General features: G+C 40.5%; 1 protein-coding gene across 1 annotated transcript in view; it reads left to right on the top strand.

The window, feature by feature from the left end:
- The window catches only part of Xpr1 (xenotropic and polytropic retrovirus receptor 1), a 153,112-nt gene that overhangs the window by 63,132 nt on the left and 63,761 nt on the right, over window positions 1–26,219 (top strand). Inside the window, exon 3 of the mRNA XM_021176967.3 lies at window positions 8,528–8,629. Coding sequence (XP_021032626.1) covers window positions 8,528–8,629 — 102 coding nt within the window. The remainder of the gene's footprint in view (window positions 1–8,527; window positions 8,630–26,219) is intronic.

Raw genomic sequence — 26,219 nt, 5'->3', positions numbered from 1 at the left:
GATACTTGTGTTATTTCACCAGTCAGCATGTCTCCAGGCACCTTTGCTGTATGGGCTTTTGTTTCAGTACTCAGAACACTTGCAGATTTTTTTCTATGTTTTTGGCTCCTGGAAATTCTCCTTGTTCTTTCTTAGCCCCACATTTAGTGAGGTGGCAGCTGAATCACATTATCACAGACTCACTAGCTTAAACAGTATACATTTATTTGTCATAGTTTTGGGGGCTGGAAGTCCAAGATCTCAGGGTATTGGAAATGGCTGGGTTCTAGTGAAGTCTCTCTTCTTGGTATGTTGTCTTCTTGGTATGTTGTCCTTGGTTTGTGCCAGCAAAGAGTTATCTTGTTTTTCTCTCTTTTTTTAATATGAGTTCTACCCTCTTGATCTTACCCAAACCCAATTAATTGTAAAGGCCCTGCTTCTGAATAATATATTGAGGGTTAGAGCTTCAACAGTTGAATCTGATGGGCAAAGCCCCAGCAGTTAGGAGTTCTGTACTATGAGGCTCAGTCTCTTTACCTTTTACTACTCATAATAACTTTGCTAAAATTGCTTCAGACCATATTATTAGCCTGGCCTGGTCTCATTTCTCTTAGTTCTTCCTACCTACACCCTTCATTCTCTCCTTCATAACTCAACTGCATGTCTGTCCTCTGCATGGCCTACTTGAACTCTTCATTATGTGTTAGCACCTTTGGGCATGTATTCTCCTTTCCTGTGCTTTCCTTTCATTATTAAACGGCTCTTCTGATTACTTACTTAGTGTCTGTTTTCTCTCAAAGTACAGAAACTGAGTTTGTTTTCTCAGTCACTATGTCTCTAATCAGCAGGTTGGTACCTGGCACATAGCCAACATTTGGGGGGCAGAGGAGAGAATGCCTGTTGTAATTATTTGCTTGTATATACTAATCATTTGTGTGTACAAAGTTTCTGCTCACATGGATACGACTTCCAAAATGGGAGAGATGATCTTTCACACCATTTAGAATGTGCTGGCAATATAATATCCATTATTCTTGCAAGTAAATAAAATTTATCTTTCTAGTAACCAAAGGATTTATGAATGAGTTTGGAGAAGGAGCTCCATCCATTTCAATATGAGATTTATATTCATATCCTTAATGATGCCATTTTATCCTTAATATTTGTAAATATTAATGTTGTTTTGATATAGTACATTCTAATAATTGTGTTAGCTCAGTGCAGGAGAAATTTTAATATTTAAAAGGTAGTATTTAGAAAAGTTTTAGTATTTAAATTTTAATTCATATGAATATTTAATGCCGAGGAAATACGGTGGTATGTTCAGTAAATGACTAAACATAAAAATATATTAACATAAAATTTGTAATCTGAATAGAATGGAAATATAAGTTCAAGAAGAAAACATATATGAATTTCAGTGTTAAATGATCTTGTTTTCATGTGTTTGACAAGTGCTTTTGGTTTTTCTGCAGTACTGAGTATTGAACCTAAGGCCATAGACTTGCTTGGCAAGTGCTCTACTGCTGCCTTGTGTCCCTAGTCCTTTTATTTGTGTATTTGAAAGTAATAGTGAATTTTGGAGGTAGTGATTAAATTACTGTGCATTTAAATTCCATTAGATTTTTTTCTCACAGTGTTGTTTTAATCACACCCCAACAGAAATTACATTGTCTCTAACTACTTAAATTGTTATATATCCTTAGTCTTAACTTAGAAAAGTGTAAGATAGGCTCAAATCTTTTAGGCGTTACAAGAGCAAAAAACTTGTGAAAATCGCTAGGCTCACCAGCTCATTTTACTGTTGAGTGATGCCCTGTTTGGATATATTTGTCAGTATTTCACATGGAAACTTGTTTGTCTAGCAGATATCAGGCACACATTTATTAGCATAATTAATATATTAGATTGTATTAAAGCTACTACAGATGAGATTAATTTCATTTGTTACATATCACTACTATGATTTCAAAGACTTTTTGCTCTGTGTTCTGCCAAGAACATTTAAAGCCACATTTGGTTAGAACTTTATGTGATAAAACCTCAGAGACAGACTCAGCTCAGAGATTCCTATTTAGGACCACAGAAGCCAGGCAGAATTCAGATCAGTTTGCACAAATTAGCAATTTAAATTATGGAATAAAAAATTTGAAGATAAGAAAGAATTTTTGAGATTACCTATTCAAATGTCCACCCTTTTAAAGAGAGAATGTAGAGAATCATCAAACTCTTAGGCAATGGGCAACAAAATCTGTTGTGAGAAACGTTAATTTTATCTGTAAAACAGTTCTTAATTTGAAGTAAAGAGAGGCTTTCTTCAGTGTGGTTACATTGAGAAAAGGAACAGATAAGAGGTTCTTTGACAGACCCCATAGCCCTGACCACACCCAGCCCCGCCCCACAGGCTGGCTTGTGATGTAACTGCTCCACTTCTCATCCTCACTATAGTGCAGACTGCTGTCTTCCTCATGATATTTTCTGTGCTGTGCCTGATTGCTCTTCTCTAGCTCTCATTTAGAAAACAGATCTGCTCATAATTACCCCTCTGTGGTAATCATTCTTTTCAGAAGGAAAGCTAGTCTTCCTGAGGCCTTGCCTGGTCACGCCTTGCCTCCCTCCTAGCTTCAACAGTCACCATGGTTCCCTGGTCCCCTGACAAACTCAGACTCTCAGATTTACTTTATCCATTTCCTCCTTTGGCATCTTGATACTGCTCTTGATGCTTGGACCCTCTGCTGCTCCATTGAATGACTAAATACCCTGCAGACTTCATCTCTAAGGACACTTCTTCAGAGACACCCCCCGCCCCCCAATCTCTTCTCCTGGTCCTTTTAGACTTGATATGGTCTCACTACTGGAGCTTTTTTAGTTTGTTTTTCTCTTTTGCCCTTTTTTCAGAATCCATGTTAACGTTAATTGGCATCTTTTTCCTAAGTAGGCTGTACTCTGTGAGAGCAGAATTAATGTATTTTGCTCATCACAACTGCCACATTGCCTGGTGTGTAGGAGGGACTTAGTATTGTTGAATGAAGAACTCCCAGTCTATTCCCATTTCTACTACACCAGTGATTTTAGAGTAACATTTTTATCGTTGGAATCGTATTTGCAATATGCTTTTTATAATTTATCCTCCCTTCTGTGGATGTAGTATAGTTTCTGGGGAAAAAAAAGAATTTTAAGTTAGTTATTCCTCGTTATAAATTTCACACTCTTAAAAGCTCCAACTAGTTTTCTTAAAAGCATGAAACCAGTAACACTAAATATTCTTCCTATTTTTGATCAGCACATATTTAAAAGTTTTAAAGCATTCTGATAAGAATAAAATAAGAAGTAACTGCATGTAGACTGCAGTGAAAATGCAGAGGTAGTCATGGTGACAGTAAAGTCAGGGCCTCCAGGAGTGTGCTCTAGAGCACTGATCCTAGAGGCTCCCTCAGAACTGCATTGTTAGTGTAACACTGGACCATAGCCTGAGTCCCCTCACTAGTTAGTAAAGCTTCCTTGCTGCAAAACAGAGTTTTCAGCCTCACACATTTGGAGGTATTGTTTGCAAGGGACAAGGGCAGGGAAGGATTGCTGTCCTAGACATTGAAAGATATTCTGGCAGTATTCATGGCCTCTACCCATTAGAGTATAGTAACCTGTTAAGTCAATTATAACAACAGAAAAGTTCTAGAAAGCAGATTGTCCACCATTGAAAATAAGACCTAAAAAACCACAGCAGGGTAAGAAGGCTTGGCAGATAAAGATGCCACTGCCAACCAGTGGTGGCCTGAGGTGGGGTCTTGAATCCCATACGATGAAAGGAAAGAACCAACTCCTGTAAGTTGTACTCGCCAGTTCCAGCTTGTCTCGGTAGCCAGCTTGCCCCAGAGATCTTATTTTTCTGTCTCCAGGTGCTGTGGTAAAAAGCAGTATTCATATTGTCCCAGCTTTTACTTGGGCTCGGGATCCAAGCATCAGTCCTCAGGCTTGTGTGGCTTTATCCTTCCAGCCACTCCCTCATCAGTTGTTGACTTTGAACATTAATAAATCATCACAAACTAAATCATCCTCATAATATTAAAATAATTTCAACATTTACATTTCAGAAATAATATATGGAGCACATGCTGATAATATGTTTGACATAGGACTTAAATAATGGAGGCAAAGTCCATAACCTAGGCATCACACAAATCTGGAAATTAGGGCTGTTCTTTTCATAAGCATTTTATGAAATACCAGAAATGGAATGCAGTTCACAGAAGCTGTAAGTTGGGCTGGAGAGGTTTCGTGTTGATCTAGCTAACCCAGGTACTGCATTAAAAGATTAAACGACTTCTTTGGTATAAAATTAAAATCTTCCCGAGAGTGGTTGTAAAGCGCTTATTAGATGGTGAATTTTGAGCCGTGGTGGTTGTTTGCCTTGATTGGTATTCTTAAAGAGCATGGCAGGCCGGATGAAAAATTGTCTGTCACCCACAAATGTGAAGTAGCTATAACAGTTGTACAAATGTAGAACTCAGACTCTGTGTATTAGCATAATTGACTGCTTAACCCAGAGTAAAGGGAACTCTCCAGCAGTGCTCTCTCAAGAATTCTTCATCTGTTCTCTATTTTTTTTTTTTTGCACACTTTATTTTTTTCCTGTTATGTTAATGCTAGTCAGCATAGGATATATTGATGTCTTACCAAGATTGGTACTTTTTTCACGCTAGCTCTCTTTGAATTGAGCTTAGTGTTTGTGTGTGGGGTTGTGACTAATTTTTGAGCTTAGGACACATCTGACTCATTAAGTCTGCTCAGGCTGCTATTACAGAAGTCACGGGCTAGGCGGTATAAGCAAAGGATATTTACTATTTCATCGTTCTAAAGGCTCAAAGATCAAGATCAAAATACTGCAAGGCTCGGATTCTGGTGAAGCTTCTTGGCTTCCAGAAACAGTCGGTAACATTGCCTTTCCACCGTATGATGGGGGAAGGAGGGAGTTTTCCGGTGCCGTTTTCTTCTTGTAAGAGTATCAGTCCTAGGGCTGAGGAGATAGCTCAGAGGTTAAGAGTGCATACTTCTCTTGGAGAGCACCTGATTGTTGGACACATGGAGTAACGATACGAACCTTACTCAGTTGCTTTGGTCCTGGACATCTTACCTTTTTTGTTTAAGGTCTTTCAGACAACATTGGAGAACATCTTTAGAAAGAATGAAAATTTTTCGGATTCTGCAGGCTCTTTGGGAGCTTTATCCACCTAGGCACAGTCCTAGGATAGCTTTCTCTCCTATTTTTGTTTTTATTTTTTAACAATAATCAAGTTAAGAATACTCAGTTGACATCCACAAACAGATTTGTGCTTCCTCTTTCCAGTTCTTCTTGGTCTATTTCAAAAATGCCCGTCTCGGCAGCAGGCACACTCTGCTGTGGGTCAGGACACCCTGATTCATGGGAAAACTATGTTTGTCATTCCCACCATTGATTTGGACCACACAACCCATCCAGTCTTCAGCCAGAACATCAGCAGTTAATTCTGTGGCCATTTGCTTTTCATAGATAGTACAAAGCTTGTGTTCATGTTCCTCTTTAATGAGTTTCTGGTGGTTGTTAGCTGGGAAGGAGATACTCAGCCTTATCTGACACAACTGACCAAAAGTCATATATACTTAAAAATTACTGCTATAGCATAACTACTGGACCCCATTTGTCTTCTCTTTTACTATTAAAAAATAATGGTGAATGAAATCCGTACAGATAACATTATTTTGTGCAGATTCTTTTAGAGTGTTTTTTCTATGAGTAGGATTGAGCATACCGAACATTTTGATAACTACTGCCAAACTATCTTCCTAAAGAGACTACAGATTCACATAGCTATCGACAGGGAGCGAGAGTGTTGATTTACCCTTATCATTGCCAAAGCGATATTACTATTTTAAAATCATTCCCAATCTGACAGTGAACTTTCATTTTATATTTCAGATCTTGAATTTATTTGGAATTTTAATGTTGAGCCTCCTTTCAATTTTTTTAATGGCTGCTTGTCATTTTTTATGAATTGCTTTAATTGGCCCATTTTATTAAGAAATTAAGAATAATTTTAATATTGACTTATAAACATTTTCTAAAATAAATTTTGCTTGGGATTTGGGGATCTGAACTCAAGTGTTCTTACTTGCCAAACCATTTCCCCACTCTGAGTGTAAATTTTGAATATAAATCTTTTATCAAGTGCTGCACATATAAAATTCCCTCTCCCACTTCTTTTTTGACTGCACTTATGGCATTTTTAAAGAGAAATACTTCATTTTGTAGATGTGTTAATCATTTATTTATGGTTTCCATATTTTGTGTAGTGTTTATGAGAGACTTCTGTATAATCCATTCTTTTATGTCCAAGTCTGTTTGGGCCTCTGTTCTTTCTGTCTTTTCCTAATCTTCTACCCGTGGTTTGCCTCCAGTTCCTGTATGGATCAGGTCTTTGAATCCTAGAGAACGACAGCAGCAGCGGTGTTCATGGATTTCTTCTGCTCAGCTGCCCTTGCTGTTGTTCCTTACGGTGTCTCCTCTTTACTCTCAGCTCTGACTTCCCTGTGTTGCTGAAACCTTACAGTATTCTGTTGTGATTCATGGCAGTTAAGTTGTATGTGAATAGAGATAACAGACTGCTGGAAGAAGCTGTCGAAGTAAAAAAGCAGAATGTTCACATTAATGCATAGATGGACATCTTTGTTTCTAAGTCCTTGGCAATGTTTTGCATAGTTGATATTCCTGAATATGTAACTTCTATATGTGTTTAAGATTATTCTTAAGAATAGAAGCTATATTTAAATTACCTTGCTGGACTTTGCTACTTTATCTTAATGTTAGTAGAGAAGTACAGGAAATATATATAACCAAGCCCCTCTCTGCTTTGGGGATTTCTTTTTTAACAATAGGTAGTAAAATTAAAATGAAAAATATAGAAAATATTTTTATTGCTCTTATTTTCAATTAGGTGGAGCAGGATGCTATTCTAAGCACAGCATCTGTTACCATGGAATTTCCTTAACTCAGGGTCAGCTTCCTTAAAAAGCTGGGGCCTGCTTTATGCTTTGAAAAGAAAATGATTCTCAGTGGCCTTGAGCAGCTAGCCTTTGTTAAACCTTAATTGCTACATTTACCTGAGAACATAAAGTAGTCATCCGTGTATTTTTGAAGAATCAATACAAGGATCCACATTGTATGCTTAGACTTAAATTAAATGAATAGATTTGATAACCTTTAAAAGGCTCTTTTGTTATACTTAGTTATTTAGGAGGGACACACTTGCCAGCTGTAGACAGCTTGGGCAGTCTGTTCTCTCTCCACTGTTTGTACTACAGGAACTCTCAGCCTTGGAGGCCAGCACCTCTGCTCACTGAGCCATCTCACTGTGTGAGGTGAGATATGACAGCCCTTTAAAACTGTTAGGCCCTTTTATCTCTCTTTAAAGTATTTGTAGTGCTGAGGGTATATATATGTGCGTGTGTGTGTGTGTGTGTGTCTGTGTGTGTGTGTGTGTGTGTGTGTGTGTGTGTGTGTTGTGTATGTATCATGTTTCTTAGGGAAACGACATTTCATTTATTTTTTTTACACAGGTTGAATATTTAAAGGTTTCTGGGAATGCACTAACATTCTAGGAGTTTGGGGATGGAAGGGAGCCCACTCCTTTTCTGTACATCTAAAGTTAAGGTGCTCTAGGTCCAAAAATGGAAAGTTTCTATATTTTGTTAACATTTGGAAGTTTAGTCAAATCTTACATGGAAAAAAAAAATGGTCTTGGAGGCCCCTGAAGCTCTTTATTCTGCATTTTCAGTAGATTTAATAGTTTGTAGGTTCTAGGACAAAACTCACAAAGTAGATCTAGCCTACAGAAAGACATATATCATTGGCCCACTTGATGTTTTTAAAATATCTAGATTTATGATACAGATATTTATGATCCTAGAAGACAGAAAGATCTGACAAGCCATATTGACACACAAAGTGACTAGGTGACATTTCTAGGAGTCACCTTCTGACCTGAAGGTGTCAGCTGTCATTTACCCACTGTACAGGTGACTTGTTTGAGTCATTATGTTACTGGGATGCTTCTGACCAAAACTGTGGACCATTAGACCACACCACCTCCTCTGTACAGCTAAAATAAAAATAAGTGAATGCCGGTATAACATAAAATACAAATCTAACCGATTTTCCCGGAAACATGCTGCACTTTCTTTTCTTCATATCTTCATTGCTTTTTTTTTTTCCTCTGAAGCATTTAATTTTCCTTTTGATTAACTGAATTCTACTCATTTCATCTGCTAGCCCTTGAACCTTCTTGATTAACTGCCTCTAGAAGGCTCTCCCTCTTAGGAAGTCTCAGAGCATTTCTCTTCTTGCCGTGGTGACTTAGAGCAGCAGTGCGCCTGCACTAGCCTCTTCCCACTCCAGGTCCTTACATACAGGCATCTACTTGCCGTTCCAAAGACTAAGAAGACTAATCTCATTTTTACCCTACTTTCCCCAGTTGGCCTTCTGCCCTAAATTTGAATGTTTTTTCTTGCTTTTCAGTTACAGATGAGGATACAGTTAAGAGATATTTTGCCAAGTTTGAAGAAAAGTTTTTCCAAACCTGTGAAAAGGAACTTGCCAAAATCAACACATTTTATTCAGGTGAGTAGTCACCAGGAGAAGAAACATTCTGTGATGTCCTCAGACTTGCTCGGTGTCCTTTGAAGCTACCTTATGCTAGCTTCTGCTGCAATAATGGATTTGTTTGGTTGGATTAAGGACATGTCTGGCACCTCAGTGTTTATAATTTATATGAAGTTGCCTAGGTTCTCTTACAGTTATAAGACATTCAGAGTTATAAGTTTGATTTTATCTTTTTATAAGTTTTATTGCCACCTCCAGGTTATTGCTTAGGTTAACTTTATGCCCTTCCATTCGCTCAAACACTATCTGCATCCCTTTAAAGCACTGGTCTTAAGAGTGTCATCTGCAAAGTGCTGTTGGAGTTTGAGAAAAAAGTATTAACTTCTATTTTTATATGTGTAGCGTGTTTAAAGTTTGTGTTTAATGTACTTCAAATAGAGATTAGTAAAGCAATGTCCTTATAATGGATTGCCTAGAGCATTGCCTTAGGCAGCACAAATCTCGTGGAGCCTAGTTGATAATTAGATGGTTTTGTGAGTCCAGTGAGTTAGATTCTTAGAGATTTCACTCTGTATCTACCGTACATTACTGAATTTACCCCTTCCTGCTTTGAATTACCTACTTTGGGAATACCTTTTAAAGTCTTAGTACTGTCATACTCATTAACAAACAAACAAACAGCAGCAGCAACAACAACAAAACCCCCCACTTAGTATGGGTTAGTCCAGGGATGACTATTCACATGGCTTTATTAGTTTGTTTTTTCTTCCTACCTTGTGTACAGTGTTTGGAAGCATCTTATTCAGATGTTCTCTCAGCAGCCTTCAGATGGGCTTGATTACTCTTTTTATGGCACAGTGGGAGATAGGATGGAGATGTGCCAAAACCCTAAAAGGCTAGATCCAGTATTCTTTTAGGTGCCATTGTATTTTAACATCAGCACTGCTATGTCGCTTGCAAAATGGATCTTTGGACATCTTACAGAGTTTGCTTCTGAACTCTTGGTTGCTCCCTGAGAATGGAGATGTCCAGTTCCCATTTAAAGCTTTATCTCAACTTTCTGTATAACCCTGGTGACTTAATTACCTGTGTGGACAGTCCATTTTGGGTTCCACTCTCCTTTGACATATATCTCTCTCTTGGCCATACTTGCCCAGAATTGTTCTCCTCTACATTAGTAAATCCCAACGTAAGCTTCTATGATCTATGTCCCAGCCTGTTTGAAAGCATGAAAATGGGTAGGTCTTCAAGAGAGAATTGTGCAGAAAGAATTGGAGTATCCCAAGGACACATGCGATTTCCAGTTGGGAGCTGGGAGGTCAAGGAAGAACCAGCTGTGGTGACAGAGAAGGGCAGCTGTTGTGGGAGGTTTCTGTAGTTTGAATCTGAACTGCTTTTCACAAGCTCGTTTTTAACCCTTTGTTCCTGAGTGGGGGTGTTGTCTTCAGAGGCTGTGTAACCTTCAGGAGGTGGGTCATGGAGAGCAGAGCAGGCCACTGGAGGTGGGCTTTTGACCGTTAGCCTTGGCCCTTGGTTGTAGTCTACTTTCTCTACTTACTGTTCTAGGTGATGTAGACAGCCTCTACCTCACACTGCTCTGCCACTCTAACCACTGCTGGGCTCAAATCTGAATCCATGAGTCAGGACAGATTTTGCCTCCTGTTTTTGTCTAGTATTTTGGCTACCATAATACAGAAGTAAGAACATTGGAAAGAGTATGTCTATCTTAGCAATAGATAATTTTGAATTATAGAAAAAAAATCTACTTTATGATTAAGCATAATCTTTTTTTGTTGCTGAGTTTTGTTTTTCTTTCTTTTCTTTTCTTTTCTTTTCTTTTTTTTTTTTTTTTTTTTGGTTTTTCAAGACAGGGTTTCTCTATGTACCCCTGGCTGTCCTTGAAACTTGCTCTGTAGACTCAGAAATAACCCTGCCTCTGCCAGGATTAAAGGCGTGCACCACGACACCTTCATATTTTATGTGTACTTAAATGTACCTCTGAGTGAGAATATACAAATGTTTAAATAATTTAAATGTTTTTAATCAAACAATATTTTATTGGCTTTTAATCTATTCTGTTTTTATACTTTTCTTTTTCGGATTGATTTTTAAGATGCTGATTATAGTCTACTAAACTGTGCATGGGTGTGTGTCTGTATCTGTGTCTCTGTCTTAAGATAATGCATCACTGTGCAGTTCTAACTGGCCTAGAATTTGCTATTATATAGGCCATGCTGGCCTTGAACTCACACTCTATCTTCCCAGTGTTGGAATTAAAGGCGTCTACCACTACAGCCAATCCAATTGGCTTTGAACATCAGTCTTGACCCATATTGGGTTGCAAGATTCAGTTTAAAACGTGATATCTTTGAGTAGGTCAGTTTTCAAAAGTTATTTTGGGTTAGCTATTATTAAATTTTTTTTTTGGACGGTGTGGGTTAATGACTTATCTGTGTGTATTGGCAGGACCATTGGGGTACAAATTGATAGTCACTGATTGAATTTCTGCCAGGTCAGGAAATGGTAATATGAAAACATGATTGGCAGAAATAGAATTTGGTAGTTGTTGGAGGCAGTATCACTTTCTTCCCTATTTAGCTGCTTCCTGTACTGCAGATTGTCTTATAGACTGCAGTCCTCAGATACTCAAGCCCAAGAGAAACCATAAGTAACACATGAGCTTTGGTAAGGATTGAGAGGAGATCTCACTATTTACCCAGGCTTCTCTCAGACGATCCATATGCCACCTATTTGAGCTTATTTTTATTAGCTCACCTTAAGCCACTTGGATCTCACCAATTACTTAATACCTAAAAAATGGTCAGCCTTTAAGTGACTTCAGGATCCAAACATTTCAATACCTCCCAATTTTGTGTCTTTCTAATCATATCAAAAAACCAAAACTAAATACAATAATAAAAATTTAATTCTATCAACTGATTACATTTTGAAATTTTTAACCTTAAGTTTTTATTTTTGTTTACTTTTAAGATTTTAAAAAACGATTTTAACCTTCCTAAGCCAACATATACTTGCTTATAAAATAGTCAAATTAATTCTACTTATTAAAAGTAAGAAGCCAGGGCTAGAGAGATGGCTCAGCCTTTAAGAGCACGGACTGCTCTTCCAAAGGCCCTGAGTTCAAATCCCAGCAACCACATGGTACCTCACAACCGTCTATAATGGAATCTGATGCCCTCTTCTGGTGTGTCTGAAGACAGCTAAATTTTTAAAAAAGCAAGGAGCTATTTTCAGTTGTTGAAAACCTGACATAAATTATTCTTATTTTTTACTGTATGTTTTTGTTTATTTTTTTAAAGATTTATTTATTTGTTTTATATATATGAGTACACTGTAGATGTTTACAGATACACCAGAAGGGGGCATCAGATCCCATTATAGATGGTTGTAAGCATCATGTGGTTGCTGGGAATTGAACTCAGGACCTCTGGAAGAACAGTCAGTCCTCTTAACCACTGAGCCAACTCTCAACCCCTGTCTTGTTTAATTTTTAAAGGGCAGTTATTTATATTTGTGGAAAAAGGTTTTCACAATTGAAAGACCATGGGGGAAAAAGGGGAGTTTTAAAAATGAGGAACCCCAGTTTCCAAGATGAACATAACTGTGAATATCTTCAGTAAAATACTTGAAGCCAAATTCACCAGTACATTTAAAAGTTCATGCATGATCAAGTTAGTTTCATTCCAGGAATGCAAGGATGTTTCAGTAGCACATAAATAGAATCAAGAGCCCCAAATCACACGATCATTTCAATAAATGTAAAAACAAAAACAAACATCCTGTGATAAAATTAAACATTCCTTCATTATAAAAGCCCTGAATAAAGCAAACTAGTAATAGAAGGATCCTGCCTCAGCGCAGTGAAGGTGGCATATGGCAGACCTATACATAGCCAATATAATAAATAGGAACAATCTGAGAGCATTTTCTCTAAATGAGAAGTGGGCTTCTCCCCTTGTCACTCCTGCTCAGTGTGGTGCTTGGAATCTTTGCCAGACCTTTAAGACAAGAGAAAGGATAAAGGATGCAAAGAGAAAATGAAGAAGTCAAATTGTCCTTGTTTGTAGATGCTATACTGGAAAGACTTGAAGACTACCAGAATTCTTGGTTTAATAAATGTAGCAAAGTAGCAAGATATAAAAGAAAGCATTGAAAAGTAGTAGCTATTCCATAGCCAATAGTGAGCTTACTAAAAAGAGCTTGGGAATACATTCAGTTACCTCAAGTCAGAAAGGGTAGGGGAGGAGGAGAGGGCATGGATGTGAGAGCAGAATGGCATAAGCTTACTGCACATGCAGTGACAATGCACATGCAGTGAAAGCCTGAAGGAAGAGCACGTTGAGATAGAGGCTCCCGTATGTGCTCAGGTTAGCAGGATTACTGTGACTAGCAGACCACACTTGCCAAAGCAGTCTTTGCACCCAGTGCCATGCCATCCTTCCCAGAAGCAGAAAAAACAACTGGAAAATGATCTGAAACAAAGATACCTGTAGCCAGAATTTTGATTGAGGGTTCCTTTTTCTTCTACCCTTTTCCACCTCCCTTCTCTTTCAACCTCCCAACACTGAGGGGGGGGGGAGACAGAGAGAGAGAGAGAGAGAGAGAGAGAGAGAGAGAGAGAGAGAGAGAGAGAGAGAGAGAGATCCCTGAATAGTCAGGGGTAGGTATATTGGAAATGACAAGAGCAGGCAACTTGCTGTATTTCAGTCAGGGGGTCTCATTGTGTGTGAATTAGCTCTGGGTGCTCAGTTGACTAAACTCGGCCGTCTATCACTAGACTGTATAGTGATCAAGTAGTATTCAAATAGTTTGCCGATTGTTTCATTCCTAAGAAAAACCTTGATCAATTAACCACAGCTAAAAATCTTATAGGTTGAACCATTCTCAATAGTAATTCACCCAGCTGCCTTTTATGATAAGCACAGCTAGTTTGTTTTGGGTTGTTAGTTATATGCTACCACCTGGCCCTTCTATTCCAGAGTGAGTGTTTTTGATGCTACTGAAATCAAAGAACCATGATGAGTCTCTCTCTGATGAATGTGCCTATTCTGTGGTGGAAAGCAGACTCAGAGCTCTTTACTGATGCAGGTGCCTTCTTCAGTGACTTACTTCCTACAATAGCCACTGAAGGGATCTTTCTGGGCCTCCTGAGAGAGAATGTTGTTGGTTTTAGAGATGGAGAGAGTGATTTCTTGAATCTATAAACGGATCCCAGATAAATGGAACTATAAGGATAGGTTAAATTAATTTGGAACGAGCAGTAAAATCTGATTTTAGTTTTTAATAAAGTTTAAAATCATCAGACATACATGAAAAATAAATGATCAAGCATAAGAAAATGAAAGTCAGGTAGTTAAGGATAGAGATGAATCTTGGAAGCATCCAGTAGTAATAACTTCTGAGAAACAGTCGTGCAAAGGAAGCAGCAGAGCCAGAGACAACAGAAGACTAAATCCTCACTGTAGCATGTGTAATAGTCTCAGAGTTACAGAGGCTAGCACTCTGAGGGCATGGGTCATAGAGAACCCTTGTTATTGTTATTGTCTAATCACCATTGTTTTGCATTTTACAATTCACTTAATCTTTATGAGTATTTTGTAGGAGTTACAGCTTTATCTCACCTGTGAAAGGCTTACAAGAGTTGAAGAAATAAATGAACTAAAATTATAAGAGCTAATAGCAAAGATTTTAACACAAATCTGCCTAGTTCCATATATTAAATTATGACCTTAGAATGTAAGTTACAATTATTTTATCAAGTAATTGACCTTCCATAACAATTGGTTCTGCATCTCTGAATCAACCAATATATTTGGGAAGGTAATCAGGAAAGCTAAAGGCATAGCTCGGTGGTAGAGCACATTAGTAGCATGTATGAGACCATGGAATCCATCCCTAGCATGGCAAGTGTGTGTGTGTGTGTGTGTGTGTGTACACGTGTGTGTACGTGTGTGTACGTGCGCGCATCCCCTGAACATGCACATACAGTTTTCTTTTTTTTTTTTTTTTTTTTTTTATATTTTTATTACATATTTTCCTCAATTACATTTCCAATACTATCCCAAAAGTCCCCCATAGCGCCCCCCACTTCCCTACCCACCCATTCCCATTCTTTTGGCCCTGGCATTCCCCTATATTGGGGCATATAAAGTTTGCAAGTCCAATGGGCCTCTCTTTCCATTGATGGCTGACTAGGCCATCTTTCAATACATATGAAGCTAGAGAAAAGAGCTCCGGGGTTCTAGTTTGTACATCATGTTGTTCCAACAATAGGGTTGCAGATCCCTTTAGCTCCTTGGGTACTTTCTCTAGCTTCTCCATTGGGAGCCCTGTGATACATCCAATAGCTGACTGTGAACATCCACTCCTGTGTTTGCTAGGCCCCGGCATCGTCTCACAAGAGACAGCTATATTTGGGTCCTTTCAGCAAAATCTTGCTAGTGTATGCAATGGTGTCAGCGTTTAGAAGTTGATTATGGGATGGATCCCTGGATACGGCAGTCTCTAAATGGTCCATCCTTTCATCACCGCTACGAACTTTGTCTCTGTAACTCCTTCCCTGGGTGTTTTGTTCCCAATTCTGAGAAGGTGCACAGTGTCCACACTTTGGTCTTCATTCTTCTTGAGTTTCATGCGTTTATCAAATTGTATCTTAAATCTTGGGTATCCTAAGTTTTGGGCTAATATCCACTTATCAGTGAATACATATTGTGTGAGTTCTTTTGTGATTGTGTTACTTCACTCAAGATGATGCCCTCCAGGTCCATCCATTTGGCTAGGAATTTCATAAATTCATTCTTTTTAATAGCTGAGTAGTACTCCATTGTGTAAATGTACCATAATTTCTGTATCCATTCCTCTGTTGAGGGACATCTGGGTTCTTTCCAGCTTCTGGCTATTATAAATAGGGCTGCTATGAACATAGTGGAACATGTGTCCTTTTTACCGGTTGGGACATCTTCTGGATATATGCCCAGGAGAGATATTGCTGGATCCTCCGGTAGTACTATGTCCAATTTTCTGAGGAACCGCCAGACTGATTTCCAGAGTGGTTGTACAAGCTTGCAATCCCACCAACAATGGAGGAGTGTTCCTCTTTCTCCACATCCTCGCCAGCAACTGCTGTCACCTGAATTTTTGATCTTAGCCATTCTGACTGGTGTGAGGTGGAATCTCAGGGTTGTTTTGATTTGCATTTCCCTGATGATTAAGGATGTTGAACATTTTTTCAGGTGTTTCTCTGCCATTCGGTATTCCTCAGGCGAGAATTCTTTGTTCAGTTCTGAGCCCCATTTTTTAATGGGGTTATTTGACTTTCTGGAGTCCACCTTCTTGAGTTCTTTATATATATTGGATATTAGTCCCTTATCTGATTTAGGATAGGTGAAGATCCTTTCCCAATCTGTTGGTGGTTTTTTTGTCTTATTGATGGTGTCTTTAGCCTTGCAGAAGCTTTGTAGTTTCATGAGGTCCCACTTGTCAATTCTCGATCTTACATCACAAGCCATTACTGTTCTATTCAGGAATTTTTCCCCTGTGCCCATATCTTCAAGGCTTTTCCCCACTTTCTCCTCTATAAGTTTCAGTGTCTCTGGTTTTATGTGAAGTTCCTTGATCCACTTAGACTTGACCTTAGTACAAGGAGATAGGAATGGATCGATTCGCATTCTTCTACATGTTAACAACCAGTTGTGCCAGCACCATTTGTTGAAAATGCTGTCTTTCTTCCACTGGATGTTTTTAGCTCCCTTGTCGAAGATCAAGTGACCGTAGGTGTGTGGGTTCATTTCTGGGTCTTCAATTCTATTCCATTGGTCTATTTGTCTGTCACTATACCAGTACCATGCAGTTTTTATCACAATTGCTCTGTAGTAGAGCTTTAGGTCCGGCATGGTGATTCCACCAGAGGTTCTTTTATCCTTGAGAAGAGTTTTTGCTATCCTAGGTTTTTTGTTATTCCAGATGAATTTGCAGATTGCACTTTCTAATTCGTTGAAGAATTCATTTGGAATTTTGATGGGGATTGCATTGAATCTGTAGATTGCTTTTGGCAAGATAGCCATTTTTACAATGTTGATCCTGCCAATCCATGAGCATGGGAGATCTTTCCATCTTCTGAGATCTTCTATAATTTCTTTCTTCAGAGACTTGAAGTTTTTATTATACAGATCTTTCACTTCCTTAGTTAGAGTCACGCCAAGATATTTTATATTATTTGTGACTATTGAGAAGGGTGTTGTTTCCCTAATTTCTTTCTCAGCCTGTTTATTCTTTGTGTAGAGAAAGGCCATTGATTTGTTTGAGTTAATTTTATATCCAGCTACTTCACCGAAGCTGTTTATCAGGCTTAGGAGTTCTCTGGTGGAATTTTTAGGGTCACTTATATATACTATCATATCATCTGCAAAAAGTGATATTTTGACTTCATCTTTTCCAATTTGTATCCCTTTGATCTCCTTTTGTTGTCGAATTGCTCTGGCTAGGACTTCAAGTACAATGTTGAATAGGTATGGAGAAAGTGGACAGCCTTGTCTAGTCCCTGATTTTAGAGGGATTGCTTCAAGCTTCTCACCATTTACTTTGATGTTGGCTACTGGTTTGCTGTAGATTGCTTTTATCATGTTTAGGTATGGGCCTTGAATTCCTGATCTTTCCAAGACTTTTATCATGAATGGGTGTTGGATCTTGTCAAATGCTTTTTCCGCATCTAAGGAGATGACCATGTGGTTTTTGTCTTTGAGTTTGTTTATATACTGGATTACGTTGATGGATTTCCGTATATTGAACCATCCCTGCATCCCTGGGATGAAACCTACTTGGTCAGGATGGATGATTGTTTTGATGTGTTCTTGGATTCGGTTAGCAAGAATTTTATTGAGGATTTTTGCATCAATATTCATAAGGGATATTGGTCTGAAGTTTTCTATCTTTGTTGGGTCTTTTTGTGGTTTAGGTATCAGAGTAATTGTGGCTTCATAGAATGAGTTGGGTAGAGTACCTTCTGTTTCTATTTTGTGGAATAGTTTGTGAAGAACTGGGATTAGATCTTCTTTGAAGGTCTGATAGAACTCTGCACTAAACCCATCTGGTCCTGGGCTTTTTTTGGTTGGGAGACTATTAATGACTGCTTCTATTTCTTTGGGGGATATAGGGCTGTTTAGATCATTAACCTGATCTTGATTCAACTTTGGTACCTGGTATCTGTCTAGGAACTTCTCCATTTCATCCAGGTTCTCCAGTTTTGTTGAGTATAGCCTTTGGTAGAAGGATCTGATGGTGTTTTGGATGTCTTCAGGATCTGTTGTTATGTCTCCTTTTTCATTTCTGATTTTGTTAATTAGGATGCTTTCCCTGTGCCCTCTAGTGAGTCTGGCTAAGGGTTTATCTATCTTGTTGATTTTCTCAAAGAACCAGCTCCTTGATTGGTTGATTCTTTGAATAGTTTTTCTTGTTTCCACTTGGTTGATTTCACCCCTGAGTTTGATTATTTCCTGCCGTCTACTCCTCTTGGGTGAATTTGCTTCCTTTTGTTCTAGTGCTTTTAGGTGTGTTGTCAAGCTGCTAATGTGTGCTCTTTCTAGTTTCCTTTTGGAGGCACTCAGAGCTATGAGTTTTCCTCTTAGAAATGCTTTCATTGCGTCCCATAAGTTTGGGTATGTTGTGGCTTCATTTTCATTGAACTCTAAAAAGTCCTTAATTTCTTTCTTTATTCCTTCCTTGACCAAGGTATCATTGAGAAGAGTGTTGTTCAGTTTCCACGTGAAGGTTGGCTTTCTATTATTTATTTTGTTATTGAAGATCAGCCTTAGTCCATGGTGATCTGATAGGATGCATGGGACAATTTCAATGTTTTTGTATCTGTTGAGTCCTGTTTTGTGCCCAATTATGTGGTCAATTTTGGAGAAGGTACCATGAGGTGCTGAGAAGAAGGTGTATCCTTTTGTTTTAGGGTAAAATGTTCTGTAGATATCTGCCAGATCCATTTGATCCATAACTTCTGTTAGTTTCACTGTGTCCCTGTTTAGTTTCTGTTTCCATGATCTGTCCATTGGTGAAAGTGGTGTGTTGAAGTCTCCCACTATTATTGTATGAGGTGCAATGTGTGCTTTGAGATTTACTAAAGTTTCTTTAATGAATGAGGCTGCCTTTGTATTTGGAGCATAGATATTCAGGATTGATAGTTCCTCTTGGAGGATTTTACCTTTGATGAGTATGAAGTGCCCCTCCCTGTCTTTTTTGATGACTTTGGGTTGGAAGTCAATCTTATCTGATATTAGAATGGCTACTCCAGCTTGTTTCTTCAGACCATTTGCTTGGAAAATTGTTTTCCAGCCTTTCATTCTGAGGTAGTGTCTATCTTTTTCTCTGAGATGAGTTTCTTGTAAGCAGCAAAATGTTGGGTCTTGTTTGTGTAGCCAGTTTGTTAGTCTATGTCTTTTTATCGGGGAGTTGAGTCCATTGATATTAAGAGATATTAAGGAAAAGTAATTGTTGTTTCCTGTTATTTTTGTTGTTAAAGTTGGCATTCTGTTCTTGTGGCTGTCTTCTTTTAGGTTTGTTGAGGGATTACCTTCTTGTTGTTTCTAGGGCGTGGTTCCTGTCCTTGTATTGGTTTTTTTCTGTTATTATCCTTTGAAGGGCTGGATTCGTGGAGAGATAATGTGTGAATTTGGCTTTGTCGTGGAATACTTTGGTTTCTCCATCTATGTTAATTGAGAGTTTGGCTGGGTATAGTAGCTTGGGCTGGAATTTGTGTTCTTTTAGTGTCTGTATAACATCTGTCCAGGATCTTCTAGCTTTCATAGTCTCTGGTGAAAAATCTGGTGTAATTCTGATAGGCTTGCCTTTATATGTTACTTGGCCTTTTTCTCTTACTGCTTTTAGTATTCTATCTTTATTTAGTGCATTTGTTGTTCTGATTATTATGTGTCGGGAGGTATTTCTTTTCTGGTCCAGCCTATTTGGAGTTCTGTAGGCTTCTTGTATGTTCATGGGCATCTCTTTCTTTAGATTTGGGAAGTTTTCTTCTATAATTTTGTTGAAGATGTTTGCTGGTCCTTTGAGTTGAAAATCTTCATTCTCATCCACTCCTATTATCCGTAGGTTTGGTCTTCTCATTGTGTCCTGGATTTCCTGGATGTTTTGAGTTAGGATCTTTTTGCATTTTCCATTTTCCTTGATTGTTGTGCCCATGTTCTCTATGGAATCTTCTGCACCTGAGATTCTCTCTTCCATCTCTTGTATTCTGTTGCTGATGCTTGCATCTATGTTTCCAGATTTCTTTCCTAGGGTTTCTATCTCCAGTGTTGCCTCATTTTGGGTTTTCTTTATTGTGTCTACTTCCCTTTTTAGGTCTAGTATGGTTTTGTTCATTTCCATCATCTGATTGGATGTGTTTTCCTGTTTCTCTTTAAGGACTTCTACCAGTTTGGTTGTGTTTTCCTGTTTTTCTTTAAGGACTTGTAACTCTTTAACCATGTTCTCCTGTAGTTCTTTAAAGTCCTTCTTGATGTCCTCTACCATCATCATGAGATATGCTTTTAAATCCAGGTCTAGTTTTTCAGGTGTGTTGGGGTGCCCTGGACTGGGCGAAGTGGGAGTGCTGGGTCCTGATAATGGTGAGTGGTCTTGGTTTCTGTTAGTAAGATTCTTACCTTTACCTCTCGCCATCTGGTAATCTCTGGAGTTGTTATAGTTGTCTCTGTTCAGAGGTTGTTCTTCTGGGGATTCTGAGTATCCTCTGTCAGCAGACCTGTACAGACTAAGTTCGGCGGAGTCCCGGAGCCAAGATGGCGCTCCCTGCAGGGCAGGTCACTGTCCTCCGACTGGGAGGGTGCCGGATGTCTGCGGCCCCAAAAGGGTGCTGCCTCAGCGGCTCTGTGGCTCCCGCCTGTCCCAGAAGCTGTCTGCCTCTGTGGTCCTCACTCTAACCTGTAGACTAAGTTCGGCGGAGTCCCTGAGCCAAGATGGCGCTCTCTGCAGGGCAGGTCTCTGTCCTCCGGCTGGGAGGGTGCCGGAAGTCTGCGGCCCCAAAAGGGTGCTGCCTCAGCGGCTCTGTGGCTCCTGCCTGTCCCAGAAGCCGTCTGCCCCCGTGGTCCCCACTCTGACCTGTAGAGACTAAGCTCGGTGGAGTCCCGGAGCCAAGATGGCGCTCCCTGCAGGGCAGGTCACTGTCCTCCGACTGGGAGGGTGCCGGATGTCTGCGGCCCCAAAAGGGTGCTGCCTCAGCGGCTCTGTGGCTCCCGCCTGTCCCAGAAGCTGTCTGCCTCTGTGGTCCTCACTCTAACCTGTAGACTAAGTTCGGCGGAGTCCCTGAGCCAAGATGGCGCTCCCTGCAGGGCAGGTCACTGTCCTCCGGCTGGGAGGGTGCCGGATGTCTGCGGCCCCTAAAGGGTGCTGCCTCAGCAGCTCTGTGGCTCCCGCCTGTCCCAGAAGCCGTCTGCCCCCGTGGTCCCCACTCTGACCTGTAGAGACTAAGCTCAGCGGAGTCCCGGAGCCAAGATGGCGTTCCCTGCAGGGCAGGTCACTGTCCTCCGATTGGGAGGGTGCCGGATGTCTGCGGCCCCAAAAGGGTGCTGCCTCAGTGGCTCTGTGGCTCCCGCCTGTCCCAGAAGCTGTCTGCCTCTGTGGTCCTCACTCTAACCTGTAGACTAAGTTCGGCGGAGTCCCTGAGCCAAGATGGCGCTCTCTGCAGGGCAGGTCTCTGTCCTCCGGCTGGGAGGGTGCCGGAAGTCTGCGGCCCCAAAAGGGTGCTGCCTCAGCGGCTCTGTGGCTCCTGCCTGTCCCAGAAGCCGTCTGCCCCCGTGGTCCCCACTCTGACCTGTAGAGACTAAGCTCGGCGGAGTTCCGGAGCCAAGATGGCGCTCCCTGCAGGGCAAGTCACTGTCCTCCGACTGGGAGGGTGCCGGATGTCTGCGGCCCCAAAAGGGTGCTGCCTCAGCGGCTCTGTGGCTCCCGCCTGTCCCAGAAGTTGTCTGCCTCTGTGGTCCTCACTCTAACCTGTAGACTAAGTTCGGCGGAGTCCCTGAGCCAAGATGGCGCTCTCTGCAGGGCAGGTCTCTGTCCTCCGGCTGGGCGCACATACAGTTTTCATCTCATTCTCTAAACAATACACTATAACAAGCATTTCTATTGTATTCATATTATAAATCAGAACTTAGAACTTTTTCTACTCATGATATCTTTTTATCTCCCAAATTTTTTCTTGACTTAAGATATGTAAAATTTGATGACAGATAACACATTTGCTGGTAATAAATAATAAGTAGATTTTAAAACAATACTTTGAGTCATTTCCCACTTAGGAAGGATGAAGACAGACCCACATGCTAATGAGAAGAGGGTGCTTGCTTGCCTTTCCTAAATAATTGAGTCTTGGCTCATTCTTTGATACTGTAGGAAATAGAGCAGCCTCAAAATTTTTCAGCACTTGTCAACAGTTTCTAATTGTCTTTAATGATAATTTATAGTGACCTTATAATTGTCAACAATGACAATGACTTGTTTCACATTAAATGTGTAATAAACAATGGTAGCACTTTTATAAGGGCTATCCTAGACATTGTTAGAAAATTTTCTTAATCTCAAACCAAAATTAGTTTAGTGATACTTTAAAAATATGAATTCTTCCAGCCTAGTCTACATAACAATCTCCAGGACAGCCAAGACTACATAGAGAAAGACCCTGTTTCAAAAAAATAACAAATGTTTGTCTATCTGTCTCTGTCTCAAAAAAAGAAAGAAAGAAAGAAAGAAAGATGAAAGGGAGAAAGAAAGAGAGAAAGAAAGGGAGAGAGAGAGAAAGGGAAAAAAAGAAAGAAGGAAAGGAAAGGAAAACAGACAAAACACCCAATAAGTCAAAAATACCAAAACAAAGCAAAACAAAAAGCACACAAGAAAACATGGAGTATGTTTTGTGTTAGCCTGGAGCCTGTCCTGGAGTGTGGTTGATACACCATTGTGTGTTGTGTGTTGTTATCATTGTGGTTGATTCTCCATTGGAGAAAACAGATTTTTCCTTTTCCCAGCGTCAGTTACAAATGGCTTCTGACTTGGGGGTAGGACATTGTATCTATTTCCTCTTCTTAGTGTGTAAAACAACATAGTTATTTTATAACCAAAATTTAAAGTCCTTACAACTGTTTCCAGACATTTCAAATGATCAGTTATAACTCTTCATTTACATAGCTGGGAAAGTTATTTTCAGTTAAACACTTAAAGATATTTTCTGTAAATGCTTCCAAAGAAGCTTTTCAAAACCTTTTTATTGATTCTTTGTGAATTTCACGTTATGTACCCCAATCCTCCTCATCTCCCAGTCCCTCCATATGAACCCTCTACCCTTGCAACCCCCCCTCCTGGAAGAAAACAAAAAATTAAAAAACAACCAACTTCTCATGTGGGATGTGTCCCACAGTACTGCCTTCTGTCCACACATCTTTACTTGCAAATGTTTATTCAATGAGTTACTGGTCTTTTTGAGGCCTCTGGCTTCTGCTACACTTTCAATATTGGATCCTCACTGGGACTCCTCAGCTATCCTGTTGTCGCCCTGTGTCATGGAGACCCTGTAACTTTGGATCTGCAGGACTGGCCTCTTTACATGCTCCAGCAGCTCATAGATGGGTAGATGCTGAGGTGGGCCAACTCATCACCCTGGATCTGGGCCTGCATGGTAGCTGAGTTAGTTGGTTAGCCCTCCAGCTCTCCTGCATCCATGCCACCAGAGCCAGCTCTCCCTCTTTGCTCAGGTAAGGGGCAGGGCCACCTCATCTAAGAGTCAAGTCTTGGTACCTGCCATCTCACACCAAGCCACTACAGTGAGGGGCTGACAATCTCTCCCACACCCATGCTGTCAGGGCCACTTCTGCACTGCCCAGGCAGGGGCCTGGTCCAGCTCTCCCATGCTCATGCCATTAGGGTAAGTTTAGCTCAGCATTAAGACAGCAACTTGGCTCCAGGTGGCAGCCCAGACTACTGACGTCTACATGGAACTTTGGTGGTAAAAGCCACAGACATTGACACATGGCAAGGCCATGGACCCAGACATGGCCCTCTGTGGCATCATGGGCCCAGACATCACCATGGCCTTGGATAGTAGCACAGACTACTCCTGTCAGGCTGTTCTTCACTGCTGTTGTGTTTCCAGTTCAGCCTCTCTTCATAGTACATAAATCTTTGCTCTTCTCTGTCTCTCCAACCTCTCCACCACGTACTTACTTGTTCATCTGTCTCTGGCTATCTTGTGCCCATCCAGGCTGTGTTTGTAGCCTCAAGTACATGCATTCCCCCTTTTTTTTTTTAACTTATCTACTTTACATCCTACTCACTGCCCCCCTCCCAGTTACCCTCTCCCACAATTCCTTCCCCCATCTGCCTCTGAGTGTGTGGGGGCCCCCAGGGTATCCCCCAACCCTGACACTAGTCTCTGTGAGACTAGGCACTTCTCCCATTGAAGGCAGACAAAGCAGCCAAGCTTGAAGAACATATCCCATGTACAGGCAACATCTTTTGGGATCGGCCCCTGCTCCCCACCCCCTGTTCCAGTTGTTCAGAACCTACATGAAGACCAAGCTGCACATCTGCTACATATATACTGGGAGACCTAGGTCCAGTCCGTGTATCCTTTGGTTGGTGGTTCAGACTCTGAGAGCCTCAAGGGTCCAGGTTAGTTGACTATGTTGGTCATCCTTTGGGGTTCCTATCCCCTCCTGGGCCCACAATCCTTCCTCCTATTCTTCCTTAAGAGTCTCTAAGCTCCTTCCACTGTTTGGCTGTGGGCATCTGCATCTGTTCGAGTTAGCTGCTGGGTAGAGCCTCTCAAAAGACAGCCATGCTAGATTCCTAGCTGCAAGCATAACAGAGTATCATTAGTAGTATCAGGGCCTGGTGCTTGCCCATGGGATGGGTCTCAAGTTGGGCCAGTCATTGGTTGGCCATTCCCTCAGTCTCTGCTCCATCCCCTGTCCCTGCATTTCTTATAGACAGGATAAATTTTGGGATGAAAGTTTTGTGGGTGGGTTGGTGTTTCTCTTAGGGTTCCTGCCTGGCTGCAGGAGGTGGCCTCAAGTTCCATATCCCCAATGCTGTGAGTCACAGCTAAGGACGCGCCCATTGCTTCCTCAGTGCCTCTCTTATCTAGGTCTCTGTCTTGTCCTGGAGATGTCCCCCGCCTCCCCACCCTGCCAGATGCAGATTCCCATTCATTCTCATGGCCATCCGGCCATCCCTCCTGTCCCTCCCCACAGCTGATTCTGAATCCCTCCATTCCCCTCCCCACTCCCCGCCCCACTCCTCTCCCACTCATTTCCCTCCCTCCGTGTCTCTTATGACGATTTTATTCCCTAAAGAAGCTTCTTTAACCCTAGTCTAGCTGTTAACTGTTTAGAAAAACTTCCAAGCAAAGGTTCTAAAATCAGCTCCTATTCAGGCAGCTTTTAATGAAGTTAATGATTTTTCTGATATCACAAAACACATCGTCTACCTGGTAGTAGTGCCTCTGGGCTGCGGGTGCCTCCCTGTGAAGTACTGAGTAACTGTGTGTGCTCAGTGTACCAGCAGCTTTCAGTGTTGCTCCAGTACCATCTATACAGATGCTGGTACCATATTTTCACTGTAAAAAGCTCCACTTGTGAATGGAAATGTTAGGTGATATCCTGATATCACCCTTGATATTGTGATAGCAACTCTAAAGTGATATCCACCTTTCCTAAAGGGTGGCAAAAGAATAATTCTTCACATATACTTCCTTTTTAAACATACTTGCATAAAGAAACAATTATATTGTGTCAGAATAGATGTTTCATCTAACGAATTGCAAACTTTGGGTTGTCCAAATGCCAGTAAGAAATGATTTTTTTATTGGTCATTACAAAGTCCATAAGTTTTTTAAGAAGCAGCATGATTTGATAAGAAAATTTTAGTAATTTCATAACCATATGTTTTTACCCATGAACTATTCATTTTTAATAGCAGCAGATAAAACAAGATCTTTTGTCATGTAGCAGTTTTTAAGTTTGGGGATTAAATAAAGAGTTTCAGACAACACAAGGAAATACTTTTAGTATTATAGTAGCTTATTTTAGCTTCCTGCATGGTCAGTATTAGGTTGTTTTAATTTAACTGGCTTCATGGTTTCCACAGCTAAAGATTGATTTTCAGTTAAACTGAGATTTTTTTTTTCACACTGTCACAGTTTTTAAAAGTAAGTCCTGCAAGAGTGTCTCTCCTGCATACCCTGTTCTGTAGCAGGCTGCAGCACGGCTGTCTGTGCCTTACCTCTTCTGTTCAAATTCAGCCACTTCCATGACAGAGAGTGTCTCACCCTGAAATAAAAACATTACTCATAATCTCTCAAATAAATACTAGCTCTAGTGTATAGCATTATTTTAAGTTTAACTTATAATGTGGATGTTTCTAGGACTAGTAAGGTGCCTCAGCACCTGTCACTTAGCAATGCAAGCCTCAGGACCTTAGGTCGAGTCTTACTCCTCACATAGGAGTGGAAGAAGAGAACCAGCTCCACAGATTTTTCCTCTGTCCTTCAAGTGTGCACACTCACAATATAATAAAGAGTGTAAGATAATGT

This window comes from Mus caroli, unplaced genomic scaffold (genome assembly GCF_978045245.1).
Source record: "Mus caroli unplaced genomic scaffold, Mus_caroli_1 scaffold_1, whole genome shotgun sequence".
In the NCBI taxonomy this organism is placed as follows: Eukaryota; Metazoa; Chordata; class Mammalia; order Rodentia; family Muridae; genus Mus; species Mus caroli.
This window is presented reverse-complemented; position numbering and strand designations above follow the sequence as displayed.